Raw genomic sequence first — 14,142 nt, 5'->3', positions numbered from 1 at the left:
AGTGCACACAACAATCTGCTACGCACACAGGCCCACAGACTGGCTGGAGGTGTTTAAATCATTCTCAAAAAAGAAAACTGACTACAGCAAGTGCTGGGACTTCCAACAGGCTCTGTGTGGACTGGACCTCCCAAAACGAGGCTCAGAGAGCGCCACCAGCCCAAGAAAAGCACACCTCCCACAGGTGTGCAACTAAATGTTCCCAAAGTGGGAAGCCATCTACACCAGCGCCAATTAAATGAAAACTTCCTTGCTGCCTTCACCAATCTGTCCTGAATTGAGACTGTTAGGCAACTTAGAAAGGACCATAGGATTTTTTATTGACCAAAAAATGTCGTGAAACTTTACAGAATTTGCCTCTTAAATGAAGTTTAAAAGAAAGTGGGGAAATAACTTCATTCCACAGCGGTACATGCTGCTGTCCTTTCAACTATCATCCACTGGGAGGCGCTGCTCTAAACAGTTGGCCCAGGGACGGGGCAGCAGCTGAGAGTCTGGAGGAGCCGAGTGAGTCAAGTTCCTGGTAAGAAGCTCAGGAGAGCAGAGTGGGGCTGGCATCAGCATCAGGGTCTCCCCTCATGACATTCAGCACCAGGACATGCTCAGGGGCGTTCAGTCTTTGGACCACAGAGTCATGTGTCCATAAGCAAAGGGAGAACTGTCTCTTTCCAGTTCTCATCCCAACAAAGCTGCTCAGACTCCCGGAGGTTCTTCCGGAACTGGTTCAGCTTGCCAGAAGGATCAGGAAACTTTGAGAAAAGCACCTAGAAGAAAAAATAGACGAAACTTCCCTCATCACTGCTTCCCCTGCCCCTTCTTCCCAGCAGCCTGGACCCCTGCCATACCCCAAACACCAGCTGCCAGGCCAGTGATTCTGAAGCCCACCCTCTCTGGCCACACTACCGCCACCAGTGTTTGAAGAGCCTCCAGGGGCCTCCCTGTGCCGCCAGCCTAGCTTCCACCCTCAGCCTGTTGAACTGGTCTCAGACATCTCCGACCCCGACATCCTCGACCTAGCAAGCCCCCTCCCGCACCAAGTATTCTAGAGCCCTCACACCCCAGCCACGCTCCACCTCCTCCTCTGTCCTACTTGACAGCTCAGCCACGATGCAGTGTTGCCCATCCACACACCCACCTGCAGTAACCCCGTCTACCCATGCTGTTCCTGCCACCAAGAGCATCCACCCCTCAGCCTCTGCCCAGCACCATCCAGCCCACAGGCTGGGAACCAGGCAATGTCTGCATTCTTCCAGTTTTGCTAAACTAAGTCAGGTGTCTGAAACTACAGCCTGTGGGCCAAATTCAGCCTTCCACCTGTCTCTGCAAATAAAGTTTTACTGAAACACAGTCGCACCACAGGTTTTTCTAGCTGGGCCTTTGCAGAAAGTGCCACCCATGATCTCAATTGTCAAAAATATTGATATATTACTTCTTGTAATAAGAAATAAGTATCCTTTGAAGATTCCCACCCATCTTACAAGGATGGTTTGGGAAGCTCCCTTCACTCCTCACTCTCCCTCCTGATATCCAGTTGCTCCCTAAGGGACATACACAGTCCACCTGTGCACCAGCACCTGCATGGTAGAAGCTCCACAAACCAGACAGCGGGTGGGGTAGACCTTAATTCCCCTGAGCCCACTGGGCTGCAGGAGCCAGGAATCCAGTAGCGTGGCTCTGCCAGCCTCCAAACCCTGCGAGCCCAGGCACGGGGGCAGATGTGGCTACCTGTAGCTGAGCTGCCAGTTCCTCTGAGTCCTTGAAGATTAGGCCATTTTCCTCATGTTTCACAAGCTCGTGTAAGCTGCAGAGACAATTGAGGGAGGCTTAAGAGCTGCCTGGAGAAGAAACCAGAACCCCACGGTGCCCACCCGGACCCCCACACCATCACTCCCCACCCGCGGGCTAAGCTCAGGGTTAGGAACAGTCAGTCTGGTTCCAATGAATCTGTTTTTAGATTTGACGTCTGAAAAGAAAATAGTCCTGGGAGGATACACATCAAAACCCCAAACCAATGTGGGGACAGAGGGGCACTGAACGGGGATCTGACCTCTTCTGCTCCACACTCTTCCCAGTGAGAATGTGCTCAGTGGGTTCTGCATTTTTCTCTTAATCGCACAGCAAAGAAACAAGGTAAAGGGCAACTGGAAGTGGGCTCAGCACATTAAGGGTGACTTCTCTGGGTAGCACAGCGTGCAGAGCTCTCAGCTCAGGGGAGGGTCTGACATCCTGATTGCCGTCCAGAGGCTGGCCCCTCAGCCCACGGAAGGGACTGTTTCCAGAGCCTCTTCTAACACTGCCCTCCAAACGCTCATCTTCGCCAGGAAGAGTGGAGACAGAGAATTATACTTTTTTAACTGATCTGAATCCAAGTAAATGAGCTCTGACAAGAGACCGAGAGAAAAATAAAATCATGTAAATTGTGTGGGCAATTCTAGCCCTACTTTATCCTTTGAGCACAAGCCCCACGTTGATTATTTAGGACACGTAGTTCTTGTTCAACATGAGCTCTGAATGGGAGCCAACTCCTACAGCAGGACTTGGCCCATATGAGAGGACTCCTACTCCCCAGGGCCACCTGGTGCAGCTACACAGATCGGGAGGTGGCGCCTTTCTAAGGGGCAGCTCTGACTACACTGGTTCCCCCCAGCTGCTGGTCTGAGAACCTAACTCCTGATTCTAATAAGATTCCATTTCCGCTCCTACCACTGGAAGTTCACAGCACACACGGGCAGGCAGCATCCAAACATGTCCACCACCTTCATGGGCAGGTCCAGGCCACTGGAGGACTTGTGCAGGCAGACACCCAGGTCTGCTGACCCTGCAGAGAGTGGGGGCTGTCAGAGCACTGGCCAGGCTCCCTTTGACCTCACATGCTGCGAGGACTGTGGATCAGCGCCTCCGGTGGGGAAGTGAGAGTGGAAAACACTCCCCACCCCACATACAACTGGCTGGAGTTGGCCAAGCAGCCTGGTGCAGGGCCAGAGGTCACAGCAGTGTCCACTCCTGGCCACTCAGCCCTGTCTGAAACCTATCTGCCCATTACTACCATTTTTACTTAAACTGACTCCCTTTTTCTACTTAACCACAATTTATTTTAAAAGACTCCACAGCAATTATGCTTCCTGGGGTCAGAGTTCCCGCTTGGGGCGATGAGACTGTTTTGGAAACAGACAGTGATGGTGACTGTACAACACTGTGAATGTCGTTCATGCCACTGAGTTGTATCTACACTAAAAAATGGAAAAACGGTTAAAATAGCAAACTCTGTTATCTCAATAATTAGAAAAAGAACCCACAGCAGACTCAACAGAAAACCAGCTGTCACTGAAAATAAAGCCAAATAAACAACTTCATGTCACTAAATACTGGCTGGATAGGCCTACCTACCAAAGGCTCTCTGCCCAGGGCTGCTTACTGGCTACTGGAAGATGAGGTCTTAGGGACGTATCAGTACCAAGCCAATGCTTCCCTCCCCAGGGCAGTGACGACCGGAAGAGGAGGAGGGGAGGGCATCCTCACTGGGACAGTCAGCACAGTTCCACGTGTCACCTCTGCACTACCCCTCCCCCGACACATGGAGAAGAGGGGGCCCCACCCCAGCCCAGCCGAGCCCTTCTTCCTGAACAGAAGAGCAGGACTGAATGGAGGGTGTGGTGGCTAAGAGGACATGATCCTCTTAGAGTCCCTTGGCCAACAGCTGCCGAGCTCACCAGGCAAGGGGGAGCTGGCATACCAGGAAACAGCCTCTTTTCCTGGAGTTCAGCCAAAAGCTCCTCCGACAGGTTCCTGGCAGGTGGCATCTACCCGTCCCAGGTGGCTTCTGAAGCAGGGCCCAACCCAGTCTGAAACCTTTGTTGTGTGTGGCCCTTGAGCTGAGAATGGCTTTTAATTTTTAAAGGGTTGTAGAAACAAAGAATATGCAACAGAGGCCAGTACAATATTTACAATCTGGCCATTTTTGTAAAAAGTCAGTCCCTAGCCCTAAAGTATTCCCTTTGAAACCTCAGCCCTCTCCCTGCAGGCCTCCTGCCAGGTGTTCTTACCTAGAAGCAGGGGGTAATCCTCAGCCTCCAGCCACGGGGTACAGACCTGGATGTGCTGGAAATGCTTCTGGTCAATGAGGCGGCGATAGTGCTCCTTCAGAGGCCCTTTGCCTTGCAGAGAAAATGGGGAGTCACTGCACTGGGCCCATCTCTGACTCCATCCAAGGCCCCACCCCTGAGAAGCCCCTCAAAGGTATGAGACAGAGGCCCACACCCCACAGCTCCAATAAAGCCCCCATTCAGCCCCTTCCAGAAATACCCACCCCCCCACAGGGGTGTGGCCCCTAACCGCAGCAACCATGACAATCTGTACCCAAAAGGCTGTGGGCGTGGCCAGGACAAAGTCTGACTGGGCGCCAGAGTGCCAACCAGACTCAGCTCCTCACAGACAGCCCCAGTGCCCAACCAGTCGCCCCAGGTGGCACAGCACACGCAGTGGGCACCCACCACCCTAGTGGCCCAGGGGCCAGGAGAAGGGGAGTGTGCAAGGTGGGACAGCTGGCCCAGGACCCTTCTCCTCCGACTATAGCTCCCTGCTTCTCTCTCTAGCAGGCGACTCTGGAAGCAGTTTTATGTCAGAGAGTGGCCTCTTTATTTAAAAAATAAAATAAAATAAAAAGCCTGCAAACCACTGCAGAAGTGAAAAGCTCAGGATCTCTGAATGTACTATCTGACATTCAAACCTAGATTCCACGCCCTGCCATGAGGTCCCTCTGAGCCTCAGTTTCACCCTCTGTCAAATGGGTATGGGAAATCTTATGTCAGAGAGCTACCATGAGGGTTAAGGAGAGAAGGGGCTTTACATGGCTGACATAGGAAAGACCCCAAGGCAGCTGCCTTCCCCCTTCTCCACTGCCCCCCTCCTACACAGAGCAACATGGAGGGTTCCAGACGGTACCTGTTATCACACAGACCAGAGAAGGAAAACTTTCTCCATTCAGGATTATCTGTTCAAACTCTGTTTATGAAAATAAACACATGATAAGCAGGAACATCTAATCAGGTGAGGGAAGGAATGAGGGAGGGGTGAGGGGAGGGACACCTTCCAGACACAGATCACTCTCCCAGAGGTGGCACCTCAGATCTAAGGCCTGGCCACTCAATGACCCAAATGGGAACTCAGAGCCACCCCCTCCACCACCCAAGTGCTCGGGCTGGCCCACCCTACAGCCCTAGGGGCAGGAACACCCTGCAGAGAACACCATACAAGGCTCAGTAGCCCCTGACAAGCCCAGCTCCTGATCACAGCCACACACCTACTTTCTAATGCTGCCAGCAAGATGGAGAAATCTTCATCTTCTACAAGAAAAGAGAACTAAGTGTCATGGCTGGTTTCAAGATGTTCCCTGCCCAGCTCAACGCCCTCCCCTTTCTGATCAGGACCTTAGGGCACCCCAAAGACACGTGGGGCACAGGCCTATCAGGGATGAGAATGCAGGCTCAGACTGGTGCTTGTACAAGCCCCAAGTGCCCAGAAGGGTCCTGAGACCTGTCCAGCTAGTGCTGCTGACCAACAGGGCTGGCCGCCCATGAAGACGTGTCACCATCCCGCTTCCAGCATCCTGCTCCGTAAAGGCTGACCTCTCCGTGGCCGGGTCCAAGGGTTCTGAGCTGAACAAACAGACAGGGCCTGTGAGATGCCAAAGAGCAGGCCCACAGGACCAAGGATGGCTATCTCCCACCAGAGGGAGGCCCAGAGGCTCCCCAAGGTCAGGGTATGGCCTTGTCAGAAACACCGAGCTGACTCTATTACCCTAGGCCTGGGCATACACGTGAGCCTTGCTTTCTTTATCAATATCTACTTGTTGCCAGATGCTGAGGTCACAACAGCAGACAAGACAGACTCAGCCCCTGCCTTCACCAGCTTACTGTTCTTATCATTCCCTCAACTAAGCTGTGACTTCCCAACTGGCTGCCAGGTTACTGAAAGGAGCAAACAACTGGTGTGTGAAGAGCTACTCCAAGAGCCTTAGATCTGTGAGACACCCCACTGAGCACACAGGTCCCCAGACCCCACCACAGGGTCAGGAACCCGCAGGGAGGACGGTAAAGATGACTACAGCCTTGTGCAGGACAAACATTTCCTTAAATAGCCAGAGAATAAATACTTCAGGCTCTGGGGGCCACTCAATCTCTTGCAAAACTCAGCTCTGCTGTTGTAGTATGAAAGCAGCCATGGACAATGCATAAATGAATGACTGTGCTGCATTCCAATAAAACTTTAATTATAAACAGGCAGTGGGCCTGCAACCAGTTAGCCAAACTGTGGATTACTGCATTCCCAGGTCTACAGCGAAGAGACGGGAAAAGCCAGGACAGCAACAAACACAAGAGAAGACAGAAGACAGGGAGACCTACCTGGCCCTGAATGCAGAGTAGGTGCGGCCCAGCTTCATAAAGAGCCGGTGCTGCAGGACCAAGGGCGTCTCTTTAAAGATGGACGCTGGCTTGTCATAGAGGGTCACAGCTCTGCAACGAGATCATTGGAGGGCTCTAGGAGGGGTGGGAAATGGCCTGAGGAATAGAAGACCTAAGAGGATCTAGAAAAAGAAGGGCACTTGGGGGATTCAGGCTTCAGACAATGACAATAAGAAGCTATGAATGACTTAGGGAAGCACAAAGAGGTCTAACATCAAAACTGCCGGGGTGATCAGGATGGCTGAGAAAGAAATTCTAGCCTCCTCCTCCTCAGCTTCCTACCTCCCAGGCCTCTGGGTATTTCCAGATGCCTCACCAACCTGGCACAGCAGGCAAGGCAGCAAGGACCACTGGTGCTGCGACCCCTCACCCACCGCCCTCCCCCCGCCCACCCCGCCACCCAAGGTCCCTACTTGATGCCCCAATTCTCTGCCAGGTCTTTCCGCATCTCATTGGTCACACACAGGTTCAGGTGGGAGAGGCGCCCACAAAGCTTCTCGTACCTGAAAGACACATCATTGGTCAGCCCGGAGCCCTGGGCTAGGCCTCATGACCATAACCACCACGTGACTCAAGACCTTCGGATACAGAAGCTGCAAGGGCTGAGCTCTCTCAAATCAGGGCACTGGCAAGGCAACTTACCAGGGTTTGTACTATCTGAGCTTGACCTATGCTATTATTTCTTTCACACCTTTCTTTACGCTGTGTCACTTTTTAGCTTAAACAGAAAAACTTCCAAAGGAAACCATGTGTCACTACAGAAGGGAAAATCCAGTATCTCTTGCCATAGAAAGAAGATATATAATGAAGTCTCCATTATTAAATTTTAGACACACTGCGTGCTGTTCCCTGCAAAGACTGAGGCTGAGGATCCTTCCAATGTGTTTAAAGGGAGTTTAGTAAATGTTAGAGAGGCTTTAACAACAGATCAGCTCCAAACTGACCTGCGACCTGATGGCAGGGCACAACTGAAAGAAAACTGGAAAGGGGGAAGGAGTGACTCCAGATGAACGCCACTGGTGGGTCATGGCTTGTCCTAACTCAGGATGCAAAGGAAGCTCCGGAGCTGGATGGCCTGGGACTGAGCTTCAGTCCTCACACTTATTAGCTGTGGGACTGAATTTCGGTCCTCATACTTATTAGCTGTGAACATCGCGGTTCACAGCCTCGGTTTCCTGGCTTGTAAAAGGCGGGCACGTAGCCTCAATGAGCTAAAGGCCCTGGCCTGAGCCTGCCATGCAGCAGCAAGTGCTCAGTAATTGCCGCTGCCGCCACCACTGTTACCACCATGGAGGAAAGGCCTATCAGGGGACAGGCCGAAGCGGACGGCTTGAGGCTGCGAGTCCCCACTGAGGCAGGTGTTATACACTGGATGGGGCTCAGAACAGACCAACTCTTCCTGCTCCAGGTCAAAACTGCCGTCTCAGGCCCTCCTTCCCTCTCCCTGTCTCATCCACTGCAGGCCTGTGTCCCTATCCTCCAGCAGCAGCCCCAGTTTTTCCTTGGGGTCCTGGTCTGGGCGCACCTGGACCCCAGCTCTTGCAGCGCAGCACCTGTCCGATGCCCGAGACAATGGGGTACTACAGCTCCCAGTGTCCGTGGGAAGGTCATAGGATGGCAGGTCAGCAGGCGCCACTCAGAGGCTCACTCTCTCCACCAAGCTCAACAGGGTGAAGCTAAAAGCAAGGGGAACTCCCAAAACCTAAGAAATAACTCCAAGAGGGAGTGTGGGAAGAGAGGTGAGAGGTACTGACAACACCCTTTTTGAGCTCAAAGTCAGCCACTTCTCTAGACTTTCTGTCACCCAAGGTAACAGATGGCCTCCTGCCCTGACTGGTGTGGCTCAGTGGGTTGGGCGTCAGCCTGCAGACCAAAATGTCAACTATTCAATTCCCAGTCAGGGCACATGCCTGGGTTGTGGGCCTGCTCCCCAAGTTAGGGTGCATGCAGGAGGCAACCAATCAATGTTTCTCTCCCTCTCTTTCTCCCTCTCTTCCTAAAAAATAAATAAAATCTAAAAAAATAAGACGCCTTCCTTTGCTTGGGCGTGTTTCTATCACTTTTAACCAGCATCAGTCCGGTTCCCCAGCCCAGCCCTTACCCCACAGGTTATACAAGGAACCAGCTTCACTAGTCTCTGCACAGGCCCTTCTTCCTACCACAGTTTAGGGAAGGTGTCTGCACCATCCTCCCAGACCCTCACCACTTGGCCAGCAGAACAAGGCAATGGTTGGGGCCATGCACCAGACCCATAATGGAGTAGCCATAGTTGTGCCAGTCAATGACGAGCTTGCTCCCACAGAGGCAGCCCACGAACCAGCAGACAGCAATAGCAGGCAGGCCTGGGGGGTTCTGAGGAAAAGAGAGACTTGAATGAAGAGGAGGAAACCAGACCATCATTGACATAAAAGAAACAACTTGAAAAGTCCAAGATTATCAATAATCAAGGAGAGAAAAAATGGAACAAGGAGGTGCATTAAGTGAGGTGGAAATTAAAATACCTAACAACAGCTAGTGATGGTACCTATGTGTGGGAAGAGACATCCCATCCCCTTGGGTGGAAGATAAATTGTCCCAACCTTACTCTAGGACTATCCAGTAGCACACCACGTTTTAAAGTGCATGAGTTCTGCCCTGGCTGGTGTGGCTCAGTGGATTGAGCGCCAGCCTGTGAACCATGGGGTCACTGATTCAATTCCCAATCAGGACACATGCCTGGGTTGCAGGCCAAGGTCCCCAGTAGGAGGCGCCAAGAGGTAACCACATATTGATGTTTCTCTCCTTTCCTTCCTCTCTCTCTCTAAAACTAACTAAATAAAATATTTTATATAGATAAATAAATAAAGTGCATGAGTTTTGACCCCTATGAATTTATCCCAAGAAAAAGACTGGTTCCACACACCAAAAAAAAAAATACGTTCACTGATGTTCTTTGCCATACTATTTGTAAAAGTAAAAAAAAAAAAATTGAGCAGGGCTGGGAATACAAGAAAGAAAACTGTACTTGAACAAGAGTTAAATAAAAAATTTTTTTTAAAAATTAAGAATCTAAGTGTCTATTAAGATGAGAATAAATAAACACATTAGGGTACATCAGCCAATTAAAAGGTGCTTCTATATGATAAAATGGGAAGGGAAGGGGTTAAGAGCTTAACTCCAGAACCGGACTGACTACCTAGTTCAAATCCTGCCTCTAGCCCTTCTTAGCCATGTAATGAGCCACTTACTGAATTTCTCTGGCTGTAGGTCACCTAATTTCTAAAATGTAAGTAATATAAGAACCTACTTCTTAGGATTGTTGTGAGTGATTAAATGAGTTAATACACATAAAACACTTAGATGCAATAAGTACAGTGTAAGACTTATCTGTAATGGCATAGAAAAATACATTATACTGGTACCATAAGTAGAATGGATTCACACCACAGACTCCTACTCTGTTCTTAAAAGTTTATACACACACACACATATGCAATTTATCTACCAACTTGTACATTTTTAAAGGCTGGAATGTAAAGAAAATTGTTAACAGTGATTCTCACAGAAAGAAGCAGGGCTGACATACACCTGGAGAAAGATGTAGGCTGCTGGCTCCCTGCCCATCAACTTCCACAGCAAGTGCACCGCCTGAAATACAACTTTGATTCCATACTGAAGAATGTGTGGCCCAACTGCAAGTCAGAAAACAGATGTCACTACCAAAGGGCTTCTTGGCAATGTGCAGCCGCCCCCCTACTCCTCCCAACACACTGACACCCCGATTCAGAGGAATGTGGAGTTGCCTGTGTCCTACCTGCAAGTCTCTGAAGTTCTGTCAAAGGCACAATCCGAATTCTGTCACTCTGCAAGAGCTCATGGTGGGGTTTAGAGTCTGAAAAGAATGTTCCCTTTAATGAACCAGACAGTGTGATCTAACTTCAAGTCAGATGATCCACCAGCTCAGGCAAAATAGTGGAGAGTATTTTGGAAAATAGGGCTTTTCCAAACAGCCCACTGTTCCTCGATAGCCAAAACAGAGAAGGAGGCCAGTTGTCGTCCAGATTCCACTAAACTGCCCACAGAGGGAGGGCCCGAATCTTCACCACCTTTACATAACCCAATACCTGGCACACAGTAGGCTGACAAACTGATCTAGATTCCTTGGATGGTGGAATTACTCCACTACAGGGTGAACCCTATTCAGTCCCACTCCATCCCCCCTCACCCTGGGATAGCAGACTCTAAACAGAGACCCAATGCAAAGAATGTTATTACTGCTTTTTCCTGGTAGCAAAATGAGCCACTCTTTATCTAAAGATGTTAACATGCTGGAAGATGGAAGAATAGACCCGCCTGAACCTGCACTAAGGAGTGAAAAAGCTGGACATGCTTCGCAAATGAAAAACATCTCCTGCCAGCAGCGCTCTGCATAAGAGTAATGCAGAGGAGACAACCTGCCTGTCTCCTCGGACACAGCCTGACAAGAGCAGCCTCTGGAATGCGGTTATCGGTACTCGCCCTGGAGTCACATGCACGTAGGTTCCGGTCCTTCCTTCCACTTACTAGGAGGACTGAAACTAAGCAATGAGTTCATTTAGCTCAGCACTATCCTAGCATAAGGCAGGCGCTCCATTAGGCTGTTCCTAGGCATCCACCCCCAGCCACTGGGCAGAAACCTGACAACAGTTGTTCAGTCTCGAAAAACTGCCAGTGAGAGGAGACAAAAAAGGGGCGTCCTCACCCCACCCCCGACTCCTCTGGGGTGATCAAAGCTGAGAGAGCTGCTTTCTTCCCAGATCACCGGCACTCACTGCAGAATCCAAGAAGCGTCACGGAGAAGCCACACTGAGCCAATGCCAGTGCGTGGTACTGCATTCGGGGGCTGCGGCCCACATCGCCCAGTACCACGACGACCACGTGCCGGGGCGAACGTCCTCGCCCCCAGCGCTTCCACGCGATCAGCAGCAGCAGCGCAAAGTAAATGGACAACACCAGCACTGCCACATAAGAGGTAGCCATCTTGGCCGACAGCTTTCGGTCACGTGACCGCGTTTCCCCTGCGGGCAAGCTGTCTATGCGCAGCCGCAGCTGACTCCGGCCCCCGCTCCCCCCCCCCGCCCCCGCACCTACCCACCCAGGGGGGCGGAGAAAAGGCAGGCGAGGGGCTGGCATCCTAAGTAGCAACCCACGGAACCCAGGAAGAGTCCCTAAAGTCCAAGAATTAGCCGTGTCAATGTAAAGCTTTTACCATGTGGGAATCTAGGAGCACTTTATTTAAAAGTTTCAAGATATAGTGAGAGAGAAACCACACACCGTTTCCCTCTCTTTCCCTTCTGTCTAAAAATAAAATATATAAAATCTTTAAATTATATATATAGGATGACTCTCATAATCTTAATCTTGGGAAAAGAGGTCAGACGCCAAAAAGTAAATGCTGACTGGTTCCATGTCTGTAAAATGAAAACTAATCTCTGATCTTTCCAGCTCTCAGTCAGACAGGCCTGAGATACTTCTGGAAGTTAACATCACGAAGTTTAAACATCGCGACCGTTGCCCAGGGAGAACCCCAAGCTTGATCAGACTGGGAAAACTACATTTGTGAAACATCATGTGGTGAATTTGGGAAATTTGTAGCCACCTTGGTTGTTGAAGTCCATCCCCTCCCGTATCACACCAGTAGAGTGCCTGTCAAGTTCAATGTGTGGGATACAGCTGGCCAGAAGTGCCGCCCACTGAGCGATGGCTATTACATGCAAGCCCAGCGCTCCATCATAATGTTCGATGTCACCTCGAGAGTTACTTAGAAGAACGTGACATGGAGACCTGGTGTGAGTGCAGGAAAGCATCCCCATCGGGTAGTGTGGCAACGAAGTGGATTTGAAGGACAGTGAAGGCAAAATCAATCTTCTTCCACCAGAATAATCTTCAGTACTATGATATTTCTGCCAAAAATAACTCCACCTCTGAAAAGCCCTTCCACTGGCTTGCTAGAAAACTAACTGAAGACCCTAACTTAGAGTGTCACCTAGCCTGCTCTTGCACCACCAGAGGTTGCCAAGGACCCAGCCTCGGCAGCACAGTGTGAGCACAATCTCAATTCCAGAGGTTGCCCAGACCACCACTTCTCGGATGAGGATGACACCCTGGGAGAAAGGCTAGCTGGAGGCCAGCATCGGCAGAAGTCTAGTTTTAGAGGCAACTGTCCTGTGATGATGTCAGTGATGCAGTGGGTCGGCCAGTTTATTATACAGCTAAGCAGAAGTGTGCTTGACTTTTGGGATTCTGAAGGAGATGAATGGGCTTCAGAGTGAATGTGGCAGTAACAGAAAAAGACCTTCATTTTTTGGACCTGCATATTTAGCTGTTTTGGAATACAGTTTCCTCATTGAGTTTCAAATACAAAACTGCTACAGTCACATCACAATATTCAGGGGTGAAACCTTGTATAGTTTACTGTCATTCCCATTCCTTTTCATTTAGAATCAGAATAAAGTTGTTCTTCAAATTTCCGAAACATAAAACAATCTTTGCTGTTAGAAGTCAGGGTAATGACCTGACCAGGAAGTGAGTGGGAGGAAGCCAATGGGGAGGTGGGGATAGGGACAGCCATGTTCTCTTTCTTGGTCTGGGGGTTCCTAACAGTGTGTTCCATCTGGGAAAATTCACCCAGCAGCAAACTTACTTGTTTTTCAAGATGTGTGATGTACTGAATAGAACATTTAAAATGTAATGATGCAGGAGAGAGGAAAGGACAAAGAGGAAAGTAAAAACCATAATAATTTTAAGTATCTATCCATAGTATTGAGGGAAAATTTCCCCGGACCCCCCAATTTTGCCTCCCAAAGTAGCCACACGACAGAGTTATCATGTGTCCATGCAACAGCCTTTTGACTTTGAGAGGAGTCCCCTTGCTGACAAACATTGAGAGCATTTCGGTGAAGCTACCCACACTTCCCTCACCTTAGGAGCTGCCTCAGAATGTGCAGAGCGCCCAGCACAGCCACCATCCACCTTCAGACCTGCCTCACCCAGTTACACATGCCACAGAGAGACAAGAACCTGGACAGGTTAGTGCCCACTGAAGACGTCTGGTGTGTTTCCCCAGTGACCCCAGCCCTTGGCACACTTCTCATTTGGTTCTCACAGTAACCCTATGTATGACTCTCCTTTTTTTACAGATAAGGACCCCAAAGGTCACACCATTAATAACTGTATGGCAGAGGCAGGACTTGAAACCTGAGCTAAAGAGGGGAAGGAAGGAAGAGTAAATATGCACAGATGGAAGGATGGGCAGACACACACTGTGGGCAACCTCATTATTCCCTCAGATACCAGCGAGGCTCCTGCCTTTATACATGTGCCCTGACCACCCTGTCCACCACATTTTGTAGGACAGGGCTGGGATCTAGAGACCTCCACTTCATGAGTTCCTCGATCTCGAACAAATCACTTGCAATCAATTGGCTTTCCTGACCTGTAAATTAAAGGAGGGAACTTCATATCTCAGAGAACCCCTCTTGTTCTGATCATCTAAGAGGGTAAGGACCAGGCACCATGGTTTTGACAAACAGAGAGTAAACACCTACCTATGAAAGATGAAACACAAATTGGAAAAGGAGTTGGGAACATTTTCTCTAGGGAGAGAAGCAAGATGCCTACCAGCCAGCCCTTCTGATCCGGCTTGCCCCGTCGATATTCATCA

At 50.0% G+C, this 14,142-nt stretch overlaps 1 protein-coding gene and 1 pseudogene across 3 annotated transcripts; one reads left to right on the top strand and one right to left on the bottom strand.

The window, feature by feature from the left end:
* Window positions 1-295: 295 nt before the first annotated feature.
* ALG1 (ALG1 chitobiosyldiphosphodolichol beta-mannosyltransferase) lies at window positions 296-11,491 on the bottom strand. 3 transcript variants are annotated; one of them, XM_037029960.1, is made up of 13 exons: window positions 11,252-11,491; window positions 10,255-10,332; window positions 10,029-10,132; window positions 8,665-8,813; window positions 6,875-6,964; window positions 6,402-6,512; window positions 5,533-5,654; window positions 5,304-5,342; window positions 4,942-5,001; window positions 4,044-4,154; window positions 2,704-2,818; window positions 1,726-1,801; window positions 296-764 (listed from the first exon to the last, which is right to left on the bottom strand). In XM_037029960.1, the coding sequence occupies exons 1-13, from the start codon at window positions 11,457-11,459 to the stop codon at window positions 633-635; spliced, it is 1,395 nt and encodes a 464-aa protein (XP_036885855.1). In that variant the 5' UTR covers window positions 11,460-11,491; the 3' UTR covers window positions 296-632. The 3 variants fall into 3 exon arrangements, with proteins under 3 accessions (XP_036885855.1, XP_036885856.1, XP_036885857.1); XM_037029961.1 differs by lacking the exons at window positions 10,255-10,332; window positions 11,252-11,491 and having other exon boundaries at window positions 10,004-10,093; XM_037029962.1 differs by lacking the exons at window positions 8,665-8,813; window positions 10,029-10,132; window positions 10,255-10,332 and having other exon boundaries at window positions 11,252-11,330.
* Window positions 11,492-11,871: 380 nt separating this feature from the next.
* Window positions 11,872-12,599, top strand: LOC118975801 (GTP-binding nuclear protein Ran-like; annotated as a pseudogene).
* Window positions 12,600-14,142: the final 1,543 nt, after the last annotated feature.

This window comes from Sturnira hondurensis, unplaced genomic scaffold, assembly GCF_014824575.4.
Source record: "Sturnira hondurensis isolate 20B ecotype Veracruz unplaced genomic scaffold, ASM1482457v3 Scaffold0020579, whole genome shotgun sequence".
Classification (NCBI taxonomy): Eukaryota; Metazoa; Chordata; class Mammalia; order Chiroptera; family Phyllostomidae; genus Sturnira; species Sturnira hondurensis.
The sequence above is the reverse complement of the archived record's forward strand: the minus strand, read 5'-3'. Positions and strand labels throughout refer to the sequence as shown.

Bases quoted from the DNA above. Each gene is read 5' to 3' on its own strand.
- ALG1 (XM_037029960.1), bottom strand. From the start codon at position 11,459: ATGGCTACCTCTTATGTGGCAGTGCTGGTGTTGTCCATTTACTTTGCG. The intron at 5,655-6,401 runs GTAGGTCTCCCT...CTGTTTGTTCAG, and splicing joins TACTCTGCATTCAGGGCCAG to CTCAGAACCCTTGGACCCGG. The intron at 5,343-5,532 runs GTCTCAGGACCC...CTTTTCTTGTAG, and splicing joins CAGCAGCACTAGCTGGACAG to AAGATGAAGATTTCTCCATC.